Source organism: Schistocerca americana, chromosome X, assembly GCF_021461395.2.
Source record: "Schistocerca americana isolate TAMUIC-IGC-003095 chromosome X, iqSchAmer2.1, whole genome shotgun sequence".
In the NCBI taxonomy this organism is placed as follows: domain Eukaryota; kingdom Metazoa; phylum Arthropoda; class Insecta; order Orthoptera; family Acrididae; genus Schistocerca; species Schistocerca americana.
In genome coordinates, this window is record NC_060130.1 from 765,464,487 (window position 1) to 765,487,205 (window position 22,719).

Sequence of the window (22,719 nt, forward strand, 5' to 3'; positions counted from 1 at the left end):
TAAGGAAGCCCTCAGGAAAATTACGTCTTTGTGGCGATTTCTAGGCCACCATTAATTCCCAATTGGTGGTGGACACCTATCCTTTGCCTCGTGCTGATGAATTGTTCTCCGCCATGGCTGGAGGCCAATATTTTTCGAAAATCGATCTTTCGGAGGCTTATCATCAGATACCACTTGATGAGGTCTCCAAACGGCTGGCGGTTGTCAACACCCCATTTGGCCTTTACCAATGCCAGCGGTTGGCCTTCGGAATCTCCAGTGCCCTGGCGATATTCCAGCGTTATCTTGAGCACGTCACGTCGACAATCCCTCATTGTATTAATTACCTGGATGACATAATTGTCACAGGCCGCAGCACGAAGGAACACTTGCACAACCTTCACACCCTCTTTCTCAAATTCAGGTCTGTGGGCTTGCGTTGCAACCTGCATAAGTCAAAATTCTTCCAACCATCCATTGAGTATGTGGGCTGCACCATCTCTCGGCACGGCATCCAGCCACTAGGAAGTTTGGTCCAAGGTATCGTCGACCTTCCTCGGCCCGCTTCGCTGAAAGAGTTACAAGCTTTTTTAGGCAAGATAGCCTATTACCACCGGTTCATTCCCAGGGCTTCCACCATAGCCCACCCCCTGTACTGCCTTCTGCGCAAGGGTGTTCCTTTTGATTGGTCGCCTGCATGCGAGCGAGCATTCACCTCGTTGAAGGGCCTCCTCACGTCAGCGCCTTGTTTGGCTACTTTTGATCCCCATAAGCCGTTGGTCCTGGCTACAGATGCTTCACAGTATGGGGTGGGGGCGGTCCTGGCCCATCGCAATGCAGACGGTTCCGAGCAACCACTGGTGTTTGCGTCTAAAACTCTTAGTCCCGTGCAGGCCCATTACTCCCAGGTGGATAAAGAGGCTTTGGCCATTGTCTACGCTGTTACCAAGTTTCACCCTTTCTTGTATGGCACAAAATTTCAGTTAATCACTGACCATAAGCCGTTAATATCGTTATTTGGCCCTGCCTCTCAAATTCCGGATAGGGCGGCCCACAGACTACAGCGCTGGGCCTTGTTCCTCTCTAAGTACCATTATGACATTCATTTTCACCCTACCGGACAGCATGCCAACGCCGACGCTCATTCCCGTCTTCCGGTGGGCCCGGATCCTACGTTCAATCGAGAGGAGATTATGTGTTTTCATTTGGATGTGGCGTCCCGCCAAGCGGTTGATGGCTTCCCGATCACTAGTTCTCAAGTCACCTGGGAAATGGCAGCTGACCCGGTTCTCCGGCAAGTAGTTCGCCTCATTCAGCAGGGGTGGTCATCCTGCCCTCCGGGCCGGGCCTCGGACCCTCTTCGTAATTATTTTATTCTACGAGACCGCCTCTCACTCTTGGAAGGAGTTCTCCTTCTGGCTACCGATGATACAGCTCCTCGGGTGGTTGTTCCTGCATGTTTACGAAGGGAGGTCCTCACATTATTACATGCGGGGCACTGGGGTGTTTCCCGTACTAAAACCTTGGCTCGCAGACATGTGTACTGGCCCGGTATTGACAGAGAAATTGAGCACTTGGTGGCCGCCTGTTCCCAGTGTGGGAGCCAACAGGCATCTCCCAGGGCAGCGCTCTCTTAATGGCCGCTGGCAACCCAAGCATGGGAACGTGTTCACATCGATTTTGCAGGCCCGTTTCTCAATGGCTTTTGGCTCATTGTCATTGATGCTTATTCCTGATTCCCATATGTGGTTCGCTGCTCCTCAACCACTTCAGAAGTTGCAATCCAGGCACTAGCAAAAATCTTTTCTGTGGAAGGTCTGCCAATCACCCTGGTCTCGGACAATGGACCGCAGTTTCTTTCGCAGACCTTCCAGGATTTTTGTAGGCGCTTCGGTATTCGGCACGTTTGCTCTCCCCCCTTCCATCCACAATTGAATGGGGAAGCCGAGTGCATGGTGCGCACATTTAAGACACAGATGAAAAAGTATGTGCATGAATTTCCTGCAGAGGAAGCATTGACATTTTTCCTGATGGCATACCGGACCACACCAATGGGAGAACGTAGCCCCGCAGAGCTCCTCCATGGGCGTCAACCTAGGACTCTGCTGCACCTCCTCCGACCTGGTCCTCGCCAGTCTTTGCAAAACGGAGTACCTGGCTTTCCACTGGGTATGTCGGTCTGGGCCCATGGGTTTGGTTGCAATCCACGTTGGACACCGGCGGTGGTCCTGCGCCGAAATGGCCGCCAGCTCTATACCTTGGAGGCGGGGGACCGGGTGGTACGTCGTCACCAAAATCAGCTACATCCACGTTTGGGCACCCACCCTCCGACCTCTCGGACACTGGCTTCCCCATTGCCGGCACCTGTGTTGGTTTCGCAGGGGACATTACCGCCTCTCCCCGCTGTGACTCTGCCGCACTGCGCTGGTTCTCAGCCTTGGCAGCCTCCAGTAGCTCCAGCACCGGCATTGCCATCGTCCGCGATGCCCCAGCGAGAGCCGGCCCCCCTCGCAGGCCCAGTTTCTCAGGAGGCTGATTCACCTGTGGTCATCCCTTCCCCATCGTCCCCGCCACTGGGTCTTGCCCCTCCAGAGGTGGAACAGGATCTGGAGTTCGACAGCTTGTCACCCGTTCTGTCCCGGGCTCCGGTTGTGGGACGACGGGGGCCTCTTCATGTGGGTCACTTCCAGCCGTATTCGAAGGTTCCGGCTCAAGGGTTGGCAGATCCCCTCGACTCCGGCCTTCCAATGAATGTGGAGGTCATCGCTCCTGCCCGACGCTCAACCTTCCGACGCAGTGGATCACAGTGGCTTCACCCCCTCGAAGGAGGAGGAGTGCAGTAGCCACCAGAAAGATCGCGAGAGGCGCACATCGACACGGCGCGTTACGGACGGTAGTTGCTGCAAGTAGAGTCCCGTCCACCAGAGGGCACGCGAGAATTCGGACACGACCTCTGCCGGCATAACAACAACAACAACTCCGGCAGCACAGGCCATGCCCAGTCAGTCAACATCGGGCATGCCTAGGACACAGTCCCAGTCTACGCTAAGTGAAGTGCGACGTAAACGTGAACAGTGTTACTAAACATGCATGCGAGACCTCTGCACGCATGTAGAGGTCTTGTCCACTCCTGATACAGACATAAGTTTTCATGTAGTCACCAGAAAGGTTGAGAATGGCATTCAGGAAGCTCACTTACTGGGCAAAGGAGGACAGAGGGAAACAGATTAAAATTAATGTGCTGAGGTTGTATAAACATAAAATAAGTATCTATTAGTATATTTTCTGTAGACACTTTTAAAAATTAGGGAATATGTGAGGAAACAGAGATTAGACATGAAAATGATTCTATGTTTTATGATATGGAAGTGAATTGCTGACACAGTATATTTTATGCATGATATTGAATATCCAGTACCAAAGAAAAATGAATAAGACTGCTTAGCTGGAGAAGGATAAAAGTTTAATAAGATTTTGAGAACATATATAGCGAAATCCAGAATTTATGGTCATATTTATTTTTTGTACTAAGACCATAATTATTACCAATTGAAATGTTTGTTAAAACTAAACATGTTTATCATTAATTTATGAAATTATTACCAGCTGAATCTAATGAATAGAAGTAATTCATTTTATTTAAAGTGTCTCAATAACTGTATTTTTTGTAAATAGGAGGACTATCCTGAAACAGAAGTTTATCGTGATCCAAATATTGTGAGAAGTGATGATAAGATTGAGGAAGAAATTGTCCGAAGCAAAACAACAAGCAAAATGTTGTCACTTTTCAGGCAACTTGAAGAAAATGCATCAAAGGAGGACATTCCTGAAGGTGAGCTTTCATTGCTTCATCTGTCTTGTACCTCTTCATCAAGCATACTGATGTCTCATTAATGTCATTTGCTACATACAGATTTACCTGCAAAACATAACAGAAAATTCTGTGCAGTTTTAAACTTCTTATATATCACAACTGTACCTCATTCCTATTTTATCAATAGTCTCTTTGAAAAGTCTTAAATCCATAATACATGAAATTAACTTTGAAGAGTCATTATTATTGTAACCATTCAGTTTCCATCCACTGCTGAGTAATGCATCTTTCAGATTCATTATACCATGATCTTAAGCTTCACGTGTAAAAATATACCTTGCTTTTATCCTCATGCTGATATCCCATGTTCATTTGGTTATTGTCTAAGTTGTTTCTTATCATAAGGAATTTCTTTAGTCTATGCTTGTTGATGTCTGGTTATGTGTTCTGTCCACATTTATTTTAATTTCATGATAGCTGCAATGACATTCTCAATTTCTGTTTTTCCTCTTACTAATTTATGTCCTTACTATCAGATTTCATTGTGGAGTATGTATGAAGATGTAGATTATACTCAAGTTCAAAATGGTTGGAATATTTAAGTTTCATGTTTCTGCTGTTGCCTCTAATTCCCAGTGTTCATTGGCTATAGGCTTTCTTTCATGTAAACTGAGATTTTATTTTTTGTCATTTAATTTCCCAGATGAACACAAAGCCATTTTTATTTTTATCAGTGCCAATCAATTTATCATATTTTGGTTGCTCTAGGTACATAAATTTGTTGTCTGATACTATAATTTCATAGTTAATCTTGACTGTCTTCCCGTCTTTTTTCCTAGCGTTCTGTCTGTTTACAAAGAAACACTTCAGTGGTTGTTCTTGAATTTTGGCATGGAAGCCACTTTTATGGCATCCATCATTGTTTCATCATTCCTAAGTGATTTTCTTCTTACATATGTTAAACTGGCTTTAGCTACTTATTATGGCAATATTTCAGAAGGATATACACCTATCCATCTTTTATCCACATGTCTGTTTCATTGGATGAGCAATCTGCTACTGATGTTTCCATTTCATTGTGTGAATTACACAAATTGGTAATGTAATATATAAACACTCTTTAGTCAGAGTTTTCTATTGTTTGCAACTATGCCATCTGACATTTTGATCAACAGACTGTTATGTTTGCCCCTTTCTTTCATTCTTTGGTCATTCTTGACTGTCTCTCTTATAATGTACTTTTTATATTTTCCAGTCTCTTCTTGTAAATGATTCAGAACAGTGTTTTTATTCAGAAAACTACACATCACTATAGTTTGCGTACTCTTAATTACACCAATACTAGTGGCGAGGCACCCAGAATGAATGGCCCTAATGGTTCCAAACACAGAGGATGTGCATCAAAAATAAGCAATAAAGAGTTCAGAAAGGTGACACACATGTAGAATGATCAGTATTGGAGGTCCTTTACTGCAATATTTTGTCTTGAACAGGACAGTTTGTAATGCACACATAATGGTGCGTATGTGAAAACAGTTTAGAAAAGAAAGTTGTATGCAGTAATGAGCATGTCCTGATCCTCAGAACACACTCACAGCACTGGAAGGCCACCCTAAGGTCCAAATGGCCATACTGATACATCCAATATGTTGGCTTGATGTAGGAGCACAGCAACAGGTTTTTGCCTCTCTGTTTCATTGATAGGACATTTCTTCTGTTGATTGTACTGGTGGCATACATAATACATCTTCAATTTCCATTGCCTAAAAACGCCCAAATGCCTCAGATTGCAATAGGAATGTGAATACCTCTGCTGGTATGCTTATTTGTAAAGTGTAGTGGTTTTTTTTTATGAGTCTCACTTTTTGCAGTTGTTTTACAGCAAAATTCAGTGTCAGCATTCCACCTCTGGGCAGGAAGTAAATGTGTAGGAATGCCTTATCTGTTACAATACCATGCACATCATTTTCCCTACAGATATTATCAATTTAAATTTGCATCAAAATTCTGCTTGTTTTATCAGAAAAACTGAACAACCTAAGTTTCATCACCTGTAATGTTTCTCTGCAGGAACTCAGTCTGGTTGACAATACCATCCAAAAATGAATAGCTGTCACCATGTACCCTTGCAGAATTATCATCAGCTATTATGTGTTTTATTATTTCCACATTTTTTTTAGGAAGCATCTACTGTGTTCCATAAACATAATGCAACATTTAATTTGTACCGTGCCACTACACTCATCAACATGATGAACAGTTTGATAACTTTTAAAAATTCTACTGGACCAACTGTCTACCAGTCACTTTGCACAGGCAGGGAAAGCAATAAATGTTGAGCAGAAGTACTTTCTGTACATTTAAGAATTTTATTGTAGATTTAGTCAGGCAGTTGACAAGAAGCATTATAAAGCAATAAAGAATTAGTATAGGAGGGATGGAACATTGTGTGGCAAACTTTGTCTTGTTCATTTTCTATGTCCTGTATACCTTGGAAGTTCATAACATTCAGATTATTTGAGCTATAGAAGCTCTGCACACACATAAGTAGATCTATACTAAAGCAACAACACCTGAAGAGATCTCAAGAGTATATTTTTGTCATTCACCCTTTAAACAATTTAAGGTTATTTTTGTATAATTAATTTATAAACACCCTGTGTGTGTGTGTGTGTGTGTGTGTGTGTGTGTGTGTGTGTGTGTGTGTGGCTGGGTGGGTGTCAGAAATGTTTTGACAAACTTTGACGAGGAGTAGAGGGTGTCTTGAGGAAATCGATGATAGGAGCCTGTGTCCGCAAATGTCATCTGATGACGCTACAGAGCATTGAAGTTATAGGCATTGGTGCCTGCCACTAGGTCACATCTTTGGCGGCAAAAGTAGCTTTGTATACTGATGGCTTTAGGTGGAATGTCTCACAATGTCATTTGTTGTCCAGTGATTGTGACCGATTGCCATAATCAACAGTGGAGTAGGTGGAGCTAGCTGCTATGTAAAAAAGCTTTCTCCTATGAATGTGATGCTTTGTTGCCTTGGTGAATGATGGTTTTGGACACAGGTTTCCACCCCCAGTTTATTTTCCTCCCATATATTGAAAAACAAGGTTCCAGGAGAAAAATATGCTGCAGATGAAGACCTGTGTTGAAAACCATGATCCAGTGAGGCAACAGAGCATCACATTCATAGGAGACAAGACCTTTCTATGCAGCATAAATATGGGAAATAGACATGGGAAATGGACAAATGAAGGGGTTAGATGGTTGTAAAGGAAACTATGGATATCAAGGTGTGGGTCTGGGGAACGAAAGTGCAGGAAGAAATTGTGCTGAGGGCTATAGGATAGCTCTGCAATGCGAGAGTATTTGTTCGCACATTAGCTATCAATGCAAGGGGGGGGGGGGGGGGGAAGAGAAAGGACATCGGAATGTACAAAATTCACGAGTAAAGGAGACAATTCACTGTACAGTGCAAGCATTGATTCCTCAACAGACATGCAAAAAAGGAATGAACACTTTCCTAGCTCCTGGATGGGTCATGTAACGGGAGTGGCAGCAGGTGTGTGGGACAGAAATGTTGGAGGGAGAAGCAGCAAGTGTATGGGATAAGGACATGACATGCAGGCACCAGAGAGGATGAGTTCATGTAGTGCATGATGATGATGATGTGGAGGAGTGGATTGGGGGAGTTGCAGTGTGGAGGAAGGGGAGACCGTTGGGTAGAGGTTGTGGGTGTAGTAGCTTAGTAGAGACTGAGTTTGGAATATGATGATGAGAGTGAATGGTAAGCTGCAGAAAGCTGCCACTTTCATGCTAACTTTCATTTCACCTATCTTTGAGATCACATCAAAGTTGGATTTATTCAACAGAAGGTAATGCCTTATGTACCGAGTCCAAAGTGGTGCTATAAAGATGAACGATATGATCAAACTGCATTAGAATATGCTGGCAAGGAAACATGTGATAAATGCAGAAAAGACACCCATGAAGTAGGGTCACTGTGCTCAATGCCAGAACTGCTTGAGTAATCACTTTGCTTCGAGCAGGTATTTCCCAGTGTTTTTAGAAGAAAAGGAAATTCTGGAAATTAAAGTGTATACCAATGCAAAAGGAGAATATAAGGCTCTGAACCCTCTTGCTTTCTCAACTTTCTTTACTCCCACTCTCAGTGAAATGAAGCTCAAGTCAGCACAGTTTAAGAACGTAAGTGGAAGAGGTAAACTTTTCACAAAGGATAGGCCCTTGTGCCTATGCATAAAAAAGATACATTTCAAACCATCAGACTATGATATAAATGGTGGGAGGGCCATGCATGGAGTGGCATTATTCATCAACAATATATGCTGTTCTGAACTTGTAACCCTCGCCATCCACCTTCAAGCAGTAGCTGTTCATTTTTACATACTTTTAAGAATAACTGTGTGCACCCTGTATCCCATCTCATGAACTTGTGGATTATGAAGTCTGTGAGGACCTCATCTACAAACTCCCCCATCTCTTCCTCCTCTGCAGTGGGGCTCTATATACAGATGCACTAGTGGTTTAATAGTGGAGAGGTTCCCCTTGTTAAGTGATGTCTGCCTCCTCAACAGAGGGAAAGTGACACATTTCATTGCTAAAAATTGATTATTAGCTGCTATTGACCTTCCACCCCATGTTAGCTGATACTGTCCTTTGGGAAGAAGTGGAGAACTTGCTCCCTAGTGACCATTTCCCCTCTTTGGATTCATGTGCAAGATACATCAGTATCTGCCACCAAACCACTTATATGGGTAATAAATAAAGCCAATTGGACTCTTAACAGAATCTGGCTGCATTCCAACATCCAGAACATGGTACAGTACGTAACTGTGATCACTCACAGGGCTGTATCTTGAAGTCATCCATTAACCTTGGTAAATGGCCAGTCCCCGTGTGGAGCAAAGAAAGCCATTCAGCCACCAGGGACAGGTGAGTGGAACTACATAAGCTCCAAAGTAGCCCTTCTGTAGACAGCCTTGGCCAATAAGGCCATTAAGCCATCAGGGACAGGTGAATGGAGCTACAAAAGTTTCAGTGTAGCCCATCTGCTGACAGCATTGGTCAAGAATGTCATTTAGCCATCAGGGACAAATGAGTGAAACTACAAAAGTTCTGATGTAGCCCATCTGCTGAGACAACCTTACTGTCTTTCACATTGCTCATTGAGAAGTTCAGAAAATTATCATATAGAGTAAAAATGGCTTTTTAGAGTCCATTAAACATATCTCAACATCAGCAAAGGTATGGAAGTCAAGGAAAAGGATTGATGGTAAAGGTAAGGTATGCACTGCAGTGGCCATACAGGGCAATTGTGCTCTAAGCATTACACCAGAAGCTGTGGCCCAGTGAATGGTGCAATACATTGTACAAATTACATCAAATGCCAATAAAAGAGTCCATATTGTGATGCAGATGGAAATTAGCAGAGAGGATGTGGTTGGACTTAAGCTCCAGTAACATCACCTCATTTGTATGGAGTTAGAGCATTGCTATCTGTGGCTCACAGTACAACATTGGAACCAGACAAAGTGCTCTATGACATGTTGCAAGATTTGACTATTGAGTCAGTGAACTACCTCCTCACACTTTTAAAGAGAATCTGGTCTGAGAGACAGTCACCTGATTCTTGGAGGTAAGCAACCAAAATCAACCTCCAGAAATTCTCCAAGGATTGCACCAGCCTAAATAGTTTTTGCAGTTTTGCACTTAGCGTTTATACTGGGAAGACACTGGAATGAATTATTAACTGCCACTTAATACAGACTGTAAAAACCAGAAAATTTCTCAGTCAGCTTCACTATGGCTTCTGTAAGTACAGATCTACACTTCACAAGCAAATGCTCCTGAAGGTGGTGATACAAAAGGGCTTTTTTTTTGTGTAGCCAGCACTTGACAGGAATGTTTTTGGATATTGAAAAGGCCTATAACACTACATGGAGATATAATATCATCTGACAAATGCATGAATGGGGCTTTCTGAGGTGTTTTCTTATTAGAGTCTGAGCCTTCCTTTCGGGACAGTACTTTAGGTTCAGAGTTGTTTGTATATTCTCAGACACACATAACAAGGACAATTGTGTCCTTCAGTGAAGCATGTTAACTGTTACTCTTTTTGTAGTAGTGATCAACACTGTAGTGTCAAAAGTGAGGAGCCCTGTCCAATGCTCTCTTTTTATGGATGTCTTTGCAACATTTTATTCATCTTCTAGTCTTCAGATGACTGCTTGAAATCTGTGATTAACGTTAAGAAGACTAGAATTATGTGTTAAAAGCACAGACTTCTGACTTTTCCCTAGATAAATGTGTGTGTGTGTGTGTGTGTGTGTGTGTGTGTGTGTGTGTGTGTGTGTGTGTGTGTGAATTTTAATGATGTACATCATGTTTTTAATCAACCTGAACAATGGCTGAGGGCACTACTCTTAATTGTAAAGAATCAGTCCCTGTTCCTTGTCTTCAATGAGAAACTCACATGGTTGCCACACCTGAAGTATCTCAAAACAAGAAAAGCAAGAACTCTGTCAGCTCTAAACATCTTAAATGCCTTAGTGACTGATACTGAGGGACAGACAAATACCCCCTTTAGTAATTTTATAGAGACTCCATTTAGTCACAGCTGAACTATGACTTCACTATATATTGTTCTATGTGATCATCCTATTTAAAGACACTGGAGTTGGTTCACAATGAGTGCATTAGTTTGGTGGCAGGGGCCTTCACAACAAGGCCTATACCCAACGTCTGTGCTGAGGTTGGGGAACTGTCAATAACCATCCAATGAAAGTTCCTAATGGCACAACATGAATCTAACATGTGCCCACTCCCTTAGTTTGTGACATTTAACCTTCTTGTCTGACTATCAGCAAAACAAATGTGAGTAAACTATATAAGAGCAACAAGACAGTTTGGGATCAGAACAAACAAGGAGCTTGTAGAGTTTGGTGGGGCAGAAATGAGTGTTCTAACACAGGGTTGGAACAAGTGTCTTTCCTGGTTACCAGGGAAGCCAAGGCTGATTTAAATATGACAAAGTACAAGAAATCTTGTAAACTAAATTTTATTTTTAAATAAGTCTTTTATAAATTTTCGATGGACACTGAAATTTTACAGTTATTACATTGATGAAGCTAAGCAGAGCTGTACTGTCAACTGATAGGGTCATGAGGAATAGACTTCCAGGCAAATTTAATGAAAAAACTCTATGCGTATCCTAAAAAGACTGGAAAAGGTGAGGTGTAATCAATGAAGTAATTGCTCTGATCCTTAAGTGCCCTCTGGACCATTCAGCAAATCTACCCAGCAGATAAACTGGCCCAGAACACACAGCATACACTAGGTACACTACAACATCAATGGAAGGAAGTATCATTTTGCTGGGTACCAAGTCATCTGGGAATTTTGGGAAATGAGCAAGCTGACAAGACAGGAAGGGTTGCACATAAGGAAAGTAATGCAGTACCCCATGTTCTGCACTTGGTCCTATCACCTTATTGTTGAGGAAGAAAATTGTTTATCAGCTGGAGACCATGTGGCTGAAAGTACAAAATTAAAAAATTAAGGTGATAACCCTACAGTTTTGCATAGGTGAACATTGTTCCAATTTCAGACATGTAAATAAGTGGCTTTAACATGACTGAGAGTATAGCACTGTCCTCTGACACACAAGAAACTCCTCTGATTCTAACAGGAGGACCCACCAGCAGAGTACAGTGTTTGTGGTGTAGCAATTTAAATGTGTCACATCCTATTGCATTTTATATTCTAAGAAGAGGGCAGCAGTTGTTATTGATAACAATTTTTCCATCATTTTAAATATCGATGAGATGAGTGTGGGAAACATTTCAAGGTTTTGTGTACTGTTGGACCTCCTGTTCAAACTATTAGGTAGGTTACTTTAATTATCTCAAAGTGGACGATTCATGATTATTTAGTCAGTAATCAGACCAGCTGCTGTTATTCAAATCACAGTTTCACAATTTTTACCATGTGTCAGTTTCTTTTTTAATGTACGTTTTAATACTGAGACTGAGGATTTTATTTAAGCACTTTAAACATCCATGATAGAAATGTTACACTCTTACTTGTTCCTACTGTGGCTGGCTGTATCCTTGTTTTTAGGAGTGGTCAGCCAGCCACATGTATTGAATAACTTTTAGTACTTTTGTGCCTAATTCTAATTTTAGTTTTTATTTTATGTACTGACTATATTATAATTTTATTTAAACATGAGGAAAGGTCATGAACTTAAGTGTAAATGTGTAGCTCCCATTGATGGTTCTTTATTGTTCATTTTAATACACTGATAATCAACCACTGTCTGTGTCTCCATTGCCATACACTCTTTGAAGTCTCTAATATGTGTTTATGGTCCATTTCCCCAAGAAGATTGCTTATGAGGAAAGACTTAATACTCACTAAGCATTTAATTAATACTCTGCACTGAGTGAGGTGGTGCAGTGGTTAGCACACTGCACTCTCATTTGGGAGGACGACGCTTCAATCCCGTGCCCGACCATCCTGATTTAGGTTTTCTGTGATTTCCCTAAATCCCTTCAGGCAAATGCTGGGATGGTTCCTTTGAAAGGGCACGTCCTTCCCCATCCTTCCCTAATCTGATGAGACTGATGACCTCGCAGTATGGTCTCCTCCCCAAATCGACCCAACCAACTATATTCTGACAAGGTGCTAATAACTCTGCCAATGAATAATCTGAAACCTGTATCATCATCTTCTTCTTCATCACAGCTTTCTGACATAGCTTAAAATGCAGAAGTATCTTTAAGTAATGATCTTTTAATAATTTTACTAAATTTGTTTTATTATAAGTAAATAAGAATAACACACAGCAATTTAATGATAGTTGATACAACATATAGAATTGGTTTTCAATTAATGTGTGTGAGTTATCAGTTGCATCAAGAGCAATTCTACAACACCCATAATTTCCATGAAGAAAGTAATTCCATAACATAAATGACTAATTTGTTTGCCAATAAGGACCAAAGCCACTGAAAAGATTTACACCACCACCTGACTACACGCGAGACTCTGAAACCTCACCAGAAGAGTCAGAGGATGAAGATGATGAAGAAGAGTCAGAGACTGATGAACAAGAAACAAACACAAATAAAACAGAAGATGAAATTTTAATCCAGGTAATAGATTTTGCACATTTCTCTGTAATCAGTACTTCATAAAACCTACGTATAATAGGTCAGTGAAACAAAACTTCTGTAATGGAGAAATTTGCAGTATAATGACTAACAAATTAGGACATAGCTGGCTTTCCTTCTTTTGTAACAACTTTGGCATCTGGAGAAAAATCTTCTGTAATTTCAGCATAGGATTATACAGCCAACTAGTTATAAATAACTGGTAGGTACATTGACCTAGGTTTTGACACGTACTAGGGGTGTCTTCATCAGAATGGAATTTTGATAAATCCTATAAAATAATACATAAAAAATTAGGTATTAACCAAAATGACAATTTTTCATGATGTACAAATGTTACTTATGTAAAATTACTTTGCTAAAAAGCAGTGGTCAGAGTTTAGAGCAGCTATGCTCAAGTCAACAGCAAAATAAAATGTTCTAGCCTTTGTCACATGTGCCCTGCTGGGAAAAACATCTGGCTGTTCAGCCCAATGGATTTCATTGCTGACACAAAAACAATACAAGTTGTACAGCCTATCAAGTGCAGACAGTGAAATGTGCCCATACTGAAAAAAATGACAGTTAATTTTAAAAACAAAATAGAAAGAAAGAGAGCTTAATGTCTTTTTGAAAATACACAGTAGTCAAGCAGGTTAAGTATAACAGAGACCTCTGTTAGGCTTTACAGAAATTACTATTACATAAAGGACAGAATGATATAGAAAAAAATTTACAGACAGCTTTGCAATCCAAAAAATATTTGCATGGAGGTAACTTTACAAGCACATATATATGAGATTCAAAGAAAATGATGTTTTCAAACCATAGGCAGGGAAAAATATAGTAAAAAATAGAGAAATAAAAATTTCACGAGCAGTGGATTGAAACCGTTGAAAAAAGTTTAGTTTTGTAGTTGTAACTGTTTGTTGAAGATGAGACCATTGTTCTCAGAAATATGCTTGAAAATCTCCAGCCCTATGAGTACATCAAGCCTATATGACCTTTCTTTTCTCTATGTAAAATGGAAATTTCTTAAACACATTTCAGTTTGTGTCCAAAAATTAGCAGATGATCAGCAAAAGTGGAATTGTGTACATTAGTGCCTCTCTTTCCCAACAAATGTTCCTTGTACCTGAGACAAAAGACCTTCCAGTTTGTCCTATATAATAAACAGGACACATATCACAGGTGATTTTGTACACTCCTGAATTGTGTATTGGAGCAACTGTGGTCTTGAGATTGTGAATGAGATTTTTTTGCAAGTTATTGTTCATGGAAAAGACAACTCTTAATCCATATTTTTTAATCGCAAGATGAACCATTTTATACAAAACAGGGCCTAAAAATGGAAATGAGAAAACATTTTTGTACTTGTTACTATCAGGCATAGCGCTGCTGTCTACAGTGGTCACTCTAGTGCCAGTTTTAACTTTGAAGATCATTTCTAGTAATGTGAGATCATAGCCATTATTAATTACAATAGTTTTTATTATGTTCATCTCTTCATTAAGCTTGTCAGGTGGCAAAGGTACAGAGACTGCATGATGAATGGCTGAATGGAAGAATACTCTCTTATGGGAATGAGGATGCACTGAACTAGCAGGCACAGTTTGATCTGTATTAGTGGCTTTTTGGAAAATACCGAAAGACAGTCTGTCATTGTCAACAGCAATACTTAGGTCCAAGTAATTAAGCTGACAGTAATTATTTTCTAATTCATAATTGAAACTGACTTTTTCATGAAGACTATTAAAAATTTCAAACAAATAACTGCAATGGGTAACCTACTGGCAAGCATCTTGGCCAATATTTTCATTAATTTTTTGGAAAAGAAACTCTTCAGTGTTTTTTCAGCTGCTAGTGTTAGTGTTTTATCTTATGCTGAGTATGTAGATGACATGTTGATCATAAACAATGGTTCCTGGGAAGGAATACAGCATTTATTTGAAATTTTTAATAGTTTTCATGAAAGAATCAGCTTCCCTTGTGAATTAGAATGCCCATCAGCTTAATTACTTGGACCTCATTATAGCTGTTGACAACGATAGATTTTCTTTTGGTACTTTTTCAAAAGCCACTAACACAGATCAAACAGTGCCCGCTAGTTCAGCGCATCCTCATTCCCATAAGAAAGCATTCTTCCATTCATCGTGCAGTCTCTGTACCTTTGTCACCTGACAAGCTTAATGAAGAGATGAACATAATAAAAGCTATTGCAGTTAATAATGGCTATGATCCCACATTACTTGAAAAGATCTTCAAAGTTAAAACTGATGCTAAAGTGACCACTGTAGGCAGCATTGTTGTTCCTGACAGTAACAAGTATAAAAATGATTTGTGGATTTGATTTTCAGGCCATATTTCATATAAAATTGCCATCTTCTGATTAAAACATATGGATTCAGAGTTGTCTTTTCCACAAACAAGAACTTGCAAAAAATCTCATTCTGTCTCAAGGCCACAATTGCTCTGATACACATTTCAAGAATGTATAAAATCACTGTTTATTATATACTACCAACTGAAAGATCTTTTAGTGTCAGGTACAAGGAACATGTGTTGGGAAAAAGAGGCACTAATGTACACAATTCCACTTTTGCTGATCATCTGCTAATTTCTGGACACAAACTGAAATGCTTTTAAGAAATTTCCATTTTACATTGAGAAGAAAGAAAGGTCATAGGCTTGATGTACTCAAAGAGCTGGAGATCTTCCAGCATATTTTTAAGAATGATGGTCTCATCCACAAGAAACAGTTACAACTACAAAACAAAATTTTTTCCAGGATTTCAATCCATTGCTTGTGGAATTTTTATTTCTCTTTTTTTTGCTATATTTTTCCCTGATTCTGGTTCCAAAACATTGTTTTCTTTGAATCTCATAAATACGTGCTGCGAAAGTTACCTATTTCTTCTTCTTCTTCTTTTTTCTTTTTTTTTTTTTTACATCTGTTTGTAAATTTTTTTCTGTATCATTCTGTCCTTTACGTAATAGTAATTTCTGTAAGGCCTAACAGATGTCTCTGTTGTACTTAACCTGCTTCACTACTGTGTATTTTCAAAAAGACATTAAGCTCTATTTCATTATATTTTGTTTTTAAAATTAACTGTCATGTTTTTCAGTATGGGCGCATTTCACTGTCTGCTACTGATAGGCTGTGCAACTTGTATTGTTTTTGTGGCAGCAATGTAATCCACTGGGCAGATCAGCCTGATGTTTTTCCCAGCAGGGAACATGTGACAATGGCTAGAACATTTTATTTTGCTGTAGACTTGAGCATAGCTGCTCTAAATTCTGACCACTGCTTTTTAGCAATGTAATTTTACATAAGTACCCTTCGTACATCATGAAATTGTCATTTTGGTTAATGTGTTTCTTGTCATACATATTTTTTATGTATATTTTATAAGATTTATCAAAATTTCATTCTGATGAAGACACCCCTAGTAAGTGTCAAAACCGACCTAATGTGTGCACCAGTTATGCACAGCTGGTTGGCTGTATAATTCATGGTTGCTGAGTAACAGCCATATTTAAAAATGTACTCTTTTGTAAACAAATTTTGTGAGCAGGTTTTTGGTGAACGTAAAAATATACAGTGTATTAATAAAATATAGCATTTTATTTCTTTTATGTTTTGTATCTACATAATTAAAACAATTTTCAGTAGTTCATTGGCCAGGTTTCAGTGTAAAGCGCTTATTCGTAGTAATCAAACTTTATCTTAGAAAAGTTGCAGATACTTATGCTCAGTATATCTTTTATATTTTGTCCTCTAAACTTCTGTTTCTGTTTTACAATCCTCTTGCAGTTCTTCTTCTTCTTACAGACAGCTATTAAATAAAGCTAATGTTAAGTTACACCTTTCATTGTCCACAAATTTTTCCATTCAGTACTAATACTTCTCCTGCGGCATGTCCTTACTGGACGTAACTAAATTTTGAGTGTGTTATGCCATTGTGCTTAATTTTTGTAGATCTTCATTCGCATACAACTCCAGCTGGCACAAGAGAAGCATTTTCTTCATTTCTTATGGTGTATTTCTACTACTCTTAATCTTCAGTTAGATGGTGTGCTGTCCTTTTTGACAAATCTGTTTCTTGCTTTCCCCAGTTGGAATCCAAAATGTATATTTAGAACAACATATTTTCCAATAAAATTTTTCTCCTGGCTTACAGTTACCTGGATAGATTTTTCACTTCTACACTCTTTCAGTGTGGATGATTATTTGAGTTAGTTTACTACTAAGTTTTAAAGTGCTGTAAGTACATTGGTGGAGATGCCAACCTACCCTAAGATTTGTTGTATATAACATAGCTTATTTAATATCTTTTGTTAAAATTTTCGTTTTAATTCTGTGAGACTGCTAAGTCATTGATCAAGTTAAACATCACCATTTTCTTTGCTCTGTTAACTTGCTACATCAACATTTTCTATGATTATGTCTGTGGACAATTTATTGATGCATTGTGATATTTTTGGATTTACAATAGTTTTTTATCATCAAAGTTTCATGAATGGAAATTGTGTAGCAAATTTTAATTTGATGACAAACAACACTGCCATTGTCATATTTTATACCCTAAAATTAACTTTTTGTTTGTTAATTTGCCCCCCCCCCCCCCCCCCCATAATTTGCTAAATAAAAAAAGAACTTACTTAATTAAATCCTTATTTTTGTTGTATTTTAATTTCCTGTGTAGTTTCAGCTATACAAAATACAGCAGTCAAAAAGCCATCCACTGTCATTCAGCTGATTACTAAGTATGATCACATTTTACTGAATAAAAACTGATTTCCCTGTGGCTTTTCTGACTTGAACTTCCTTGCCTGTTTTGGCAGTTCATTGGATACTGCTGAGTTATCTTTGATTCCTTAACTTCAGCATAGCTTGTGATGATCATCAATCATGTGATTTGTTAAATTATTTGCCATATTGTTTGCTGAATGGGTATTTACTCTAATTTCTCAGGAGATATTTAATTTGAAGTAATGTTTATTTTTGATAAATCAAGGATTTTTATTGTATCATAGCTTGACATTGAAGTTAGCTTCTGTTACAATCTTTTATCCTTTCTCTATGTAGATGTTTTTGAGCTGGCACTGGAATTTAGCTAAGAAAAATTCAGTTGTTACCTTCTTTATGCTCCTGTAGATTCAAACTATTAAAACATTTAAGTGTCCTAATTCTGTATAGAAGTTAAAATATAACTATTTATTAAAATAATTAAAAATGATTTATCATTGCATAATTTATAACAGAAACAAGAAATTGCATGTCACCATGTTACAGTACTTATTTCTTGTACAATTTCTAACTATAACAGTTGATATAATACAGTATTCTGTTCAATCTGGAGGAAAGGACATGTGTTTGTTTATGAGGAATTGAGGACAAAATATCTCTATTTTTTAGTCATTCAAAGCAATATACCTCTTTTTTCAGGCAAGAAATGCTGCAAGGGCCAAGACATTACGTGCAAAGTTTGAGCGCTGGGAGGAAAAAGAAAACAAACTGAACAGTTCCAACAGCAACTCATATTTGGCTGATCTAAAAAATGAAGATACAGACCAACCAAGTATTGAATCAGCTAAAGTATTGAGAGCAAAATTTGAATCCCTGAAACATGAGACTGAACAACCTAGGGAACGAAGCAGGCCAAAAGTTAATAGATTTGTGGTAAGTTTCAGTTACCTCTGATGTTACTGCCTGTAGCTATTCATTGGTTGAATTCACTGCTGAATTGTGATAGTATATACCTGTTGTTGGAAAACTTCTGTTTTGCCGTCTCAACATGTAATACCTCTATGCAAATATATCTGTTTGTACACAAAGTATGAAAATAAATTTGTGTGTTTTATATGCCACCTGTTAATGGTAACAGTATGTGTTCTCCTCCTGCCTTAATGGTAAAACAGTTATTAGTCTAACACATTCTGTTACTATATTATATAGGAAAAATCCACAAGACACAAAAAACTGCTGTGCACCGTGCGATGGGAACACAATAAACTTGAACTTTGAAGAGATCAGTTGTGCACTAGTCTTCTTCTGATACACACACACACACACACACACACACACACACACACACACACACAAACTTAGAGGTATCACAGAATGTGTGGAATGTTTATGCATTACTTTTCAAATTAATTTCTTAGTAAATTCATATTTGTAACAGCAATCTTTATCCAACTGCTGCACAGCTGATCAGAATCAGACTCAGCTAAGTAATCTTCTTCATCTATTCTCATTCCTTTGTAACAAGTTATACTCAAAACACAAATTAAATTTTCTTGTAGCATACATTAGTGAGATAATTCAATAAATAAAATAAATGCACAGAAATCATCTTTCATTACATTACATCCCTAGCTTAGCCTAAGTACTATGAGGGCTACCCGTAAAGTTTATAACAGCAAAAAAAAAAATAAAGTTATGTAATTAATGTTTTGTTTGTTAGTGAGAACATGTCGGCATTTCTTGATACTTGAAATCCCTGATCCACAGTACAAAAGCACCCCACTGGAGCAGCCAAAACAAAATGATTCAGACTATTGATAAAGTTGAGTGTAATGTGGTAATTCAGTTTTAGCAGCAGAGGAAATGTGTCAGTTGTGTCAGATCAATCCAGACAGGTAAAAAAAATCATCTGGATTGGCCTGACACAACTGCAGCATTTCTGCTGCTGCCAAAACTGAATTACTGCACAGTACTCCACTTCATCAGAGGACTCCACCTTTTTTTGGCTCCTCTAGTAGTGTAGCGATTTTAGTGTTACTAGAACTGCAGTCATGTATCTGCAAATAAACAAAAAATTAATTATATAACTATCTTTTCAAGGTAATAGTTAATACTGAATGACTGCCACTTGTATTTAGTGGAACATGCTATACTGGTTGTAAATATTCTTGTACAGGGATGTCTTTAACTAACACTTTCATAATATTGTCATTATTCCATCCTGAATTTTGCACTATTTAAAAGAAGCTTTATTTACATATCATGCATGAAATATGATTGTAATCACAAGATCATGCACCTATGGACACATGCTCTTTGACAACAATTTCAGTTTTTGTATATAGCTTCCTCTAGTGCTATGCATTTATACGTAGAGGTTATCATAGTGGTTTTAGTTGTTATTTTGGGAGATGTTGTTGTTATTGTGGTGGTTTTCAGTCCAAAGATTGGTTTCATACAGCTCTCCAAGGTAGTTCTCCTGTGAAAGTCTCTTTATCTCTGCATAACTACTGCAACCCACATCCACCTGAATCTGCTTTCTGTGATCAAGCCATGGTTCTCTACACAATTTTAGCCATCATACTGCTCTCCCATACCAAACTGATGAATCTGTGATGGCTCAGGATGTGTCCTATCAACCAGTTCCTTTTTATAGTCAAGTTGTGGCATAAATTATTCTCCTCAGTTTGATTCATTATTGATCTAATCTATTAAAAAGTCTGCTAAACAAATGTCCCAAAATGAGATATGGGCAATTCAGTCCTATAATAAGCATTTGTCAGTTGAAATTACAGGAGGTGCTCAATGTGCTTACCACTCATTCTTACACTTTGGTCAACCCTTCTCCTCAGGGAATCAGTATTTCATGTGAACACATCTGGCTGCCATCAGGTATGGTCGCATGGACAGTTCATGTGCTGCTACAATGTGTACAACTTTTCAATGAGTGTGAAATACATCAAAGACATCAAATATTCCTGTAGTCAGAAATATAACCAATCTAGGTCAGCTGAATGGGGAGGCCATGCTACTATATCTCCAATCCATCCACTGGTTAGTAAATTTTTATGTTAGGTGCTTTAGTATCTGACAGAAAATGGGATGGTGTTCCTTTAAGCATAAACCATACCTATTGCCATTCTTCAAGGGCAACATTCTCCAACAGAACGTGTAATTTGTTGTGCAGAAATTGGTGATAAACAGCATTTGTTAATGTCTTCATAAACTACATGATGCTATGAGCAGTAAAGTAAAATGACACATATCTCAACTTGAATTTATTTCAGAACATGTGTTTACAGGACTTTTTTCTAGTTTTGTCCATTATTATCTTCAGTAAGAATATGGGACATTTTTCTGTAAACACCCTGAATATGCTTTCACTACCTGCTGCTCGTATAAATCCAACTGAGTTTGGTTCTGTTTAGTCATTTGCATGTTCCCTGGATCACAACTACACCATCTCACTGTGATGTGGAATGAGTCAGTTTTATAATACACTTTCTCAGTGAAAAATAGGGCAACTTGCTCACCTTTTACACAATTATCTTCAGGAAGTTATCGGTATGCCAAACTGTATAAAGAGTTGTCTACAAGATACTCTAGAATGGACACCTCATATGAATATGACCCTTATTACTTTGGAATTAAATGGAATGTTTCCTCACTGTAACTTCTTTGAGATGCCTGAGGAGGATATTAGCATTCAAAAGTTTTCTGTAGTTAAACATATTATTGTGTGTTGTGGTTAAGTCATGTGTAATTACATAGTGCATACAACACACAATACACTATGTACAAGGTATACTATACTATACTATATTGTATTATATTATAGTATAGCTTATTGCATTAACTTTTGGAAACTGTCCCAGTGTAATTTGGTACACTGCCATGCTTAAAATGTATACTATAATGTACTGATATTAGTTTATTTTATTATTATGTATGTACTACTATATCTTGTATGATGGAGCCGATACCATGGCAAAATAATCTATGGTGAATAAAATTCTTGATTCTTGATAAAATAGGAAACAGTGTTAACAAATGTCCCACTGCAGTTTCATGGCTATGTCATCATACACAACACACACTAAATGCAGTATTCCATGATGGTGCAACTCCTAACAAAATTAGAAGTTTTCAGATCAGATGTTACACAGTCAGTCAAAAGTTCTGCCGTCTGTGTCAGTACTCAGCAAGTCATTTGGGGGGGGGGGGGGGGGGCTGCATCTCAGGTTAATTTTCACATTTTCACACTAAATGTGAAAATAGTTTTGAGATTTTATGACAACTCTGAGTACACTTAATAATAATGACACTGTCTGTCTGGAGGGGCAGGATATAAAGTTTGAATTCTGAAGATTTTTTTTCCCCCTAGAGGAGGAGGAGGGGGTGACAAATTCCCTCCATTCCCTTTCACTTTGTATGACCTTGAGTCAATAGAAACTAGATATTTACTGACAGAGTGAAACATGCTTAATCAAGTTTAACAACAAAAGTAGATAGGTATGTGACATATTATTGTATATATTTCTGCTGCTCGTTGTTTCTAAGGTATATGGGAGATAACTGTATGACAAGATGTGTGACTACATTAAACAAAAATATTACTAACCCCTTTGTAGCATGAATGTGATAAATAGTTGTCCTCAGTGAGGGAGAGCTATATTCAACCTCACTAATGAAATGTTACATGAACTAAACTGCAGAAGATATTCATTGTGGATATTTGTAACTTTGCGAAGACTTTTGCCTGTAAGGATCATAACACATTGTTTTATAATTTTCCACATTAAGGCATCAAATACATACCAGTTGCTTGATTAGAACCTTCCTAATAAAACATGAAACAATCTTAACAGATATACTTTTAAAATACGTGCTGAATTGGAAACTGTTAAGTACAGTGTCTGTCAGGTACTTTTACTAGTGATTTTTCTTGGTTGACACTAATGAAATGTCACTGCCAATAAATAAAAGGTACTGTTTGCTGATGAAAGAACTGA

At 38.5% G+C, this 22,719-nt stretch overlaps 1 protein-coding gene across 5 annotated transcripts in view; it reads left to right on the forward strand.

The window, feature by feature from the left end:
- The window catches only part of LOC124556772 (LIM domain and actin-binding protein 1), a 222,180-nt gene that overhangs the window by 194,161 nt on the left and 5,300 nt on the right, over window positions 1-22,719 (forward strand). For all 5 annotated transcript variants that reach the window (XM_047130782.1, XM_047130783.1, XM_047130784.1 and 2 more), the window contains 3 exons: window positions 3,655-3,811; window positions 12,803-12,960; window positions 18,407-18,640. In XM_047130782.1, coding sequence (XP_046986738.1) covers window positions 3,655-3,811; window positions 12,803-12,960; window positions 18,407-18,640 — 549 coding nt within the window. The remainder of the gene's footprint in view (window positions 1-3,654; window positions 3,812-12,802; window positions 12,961-18,406; window positions 18,641-22,719) is intronic.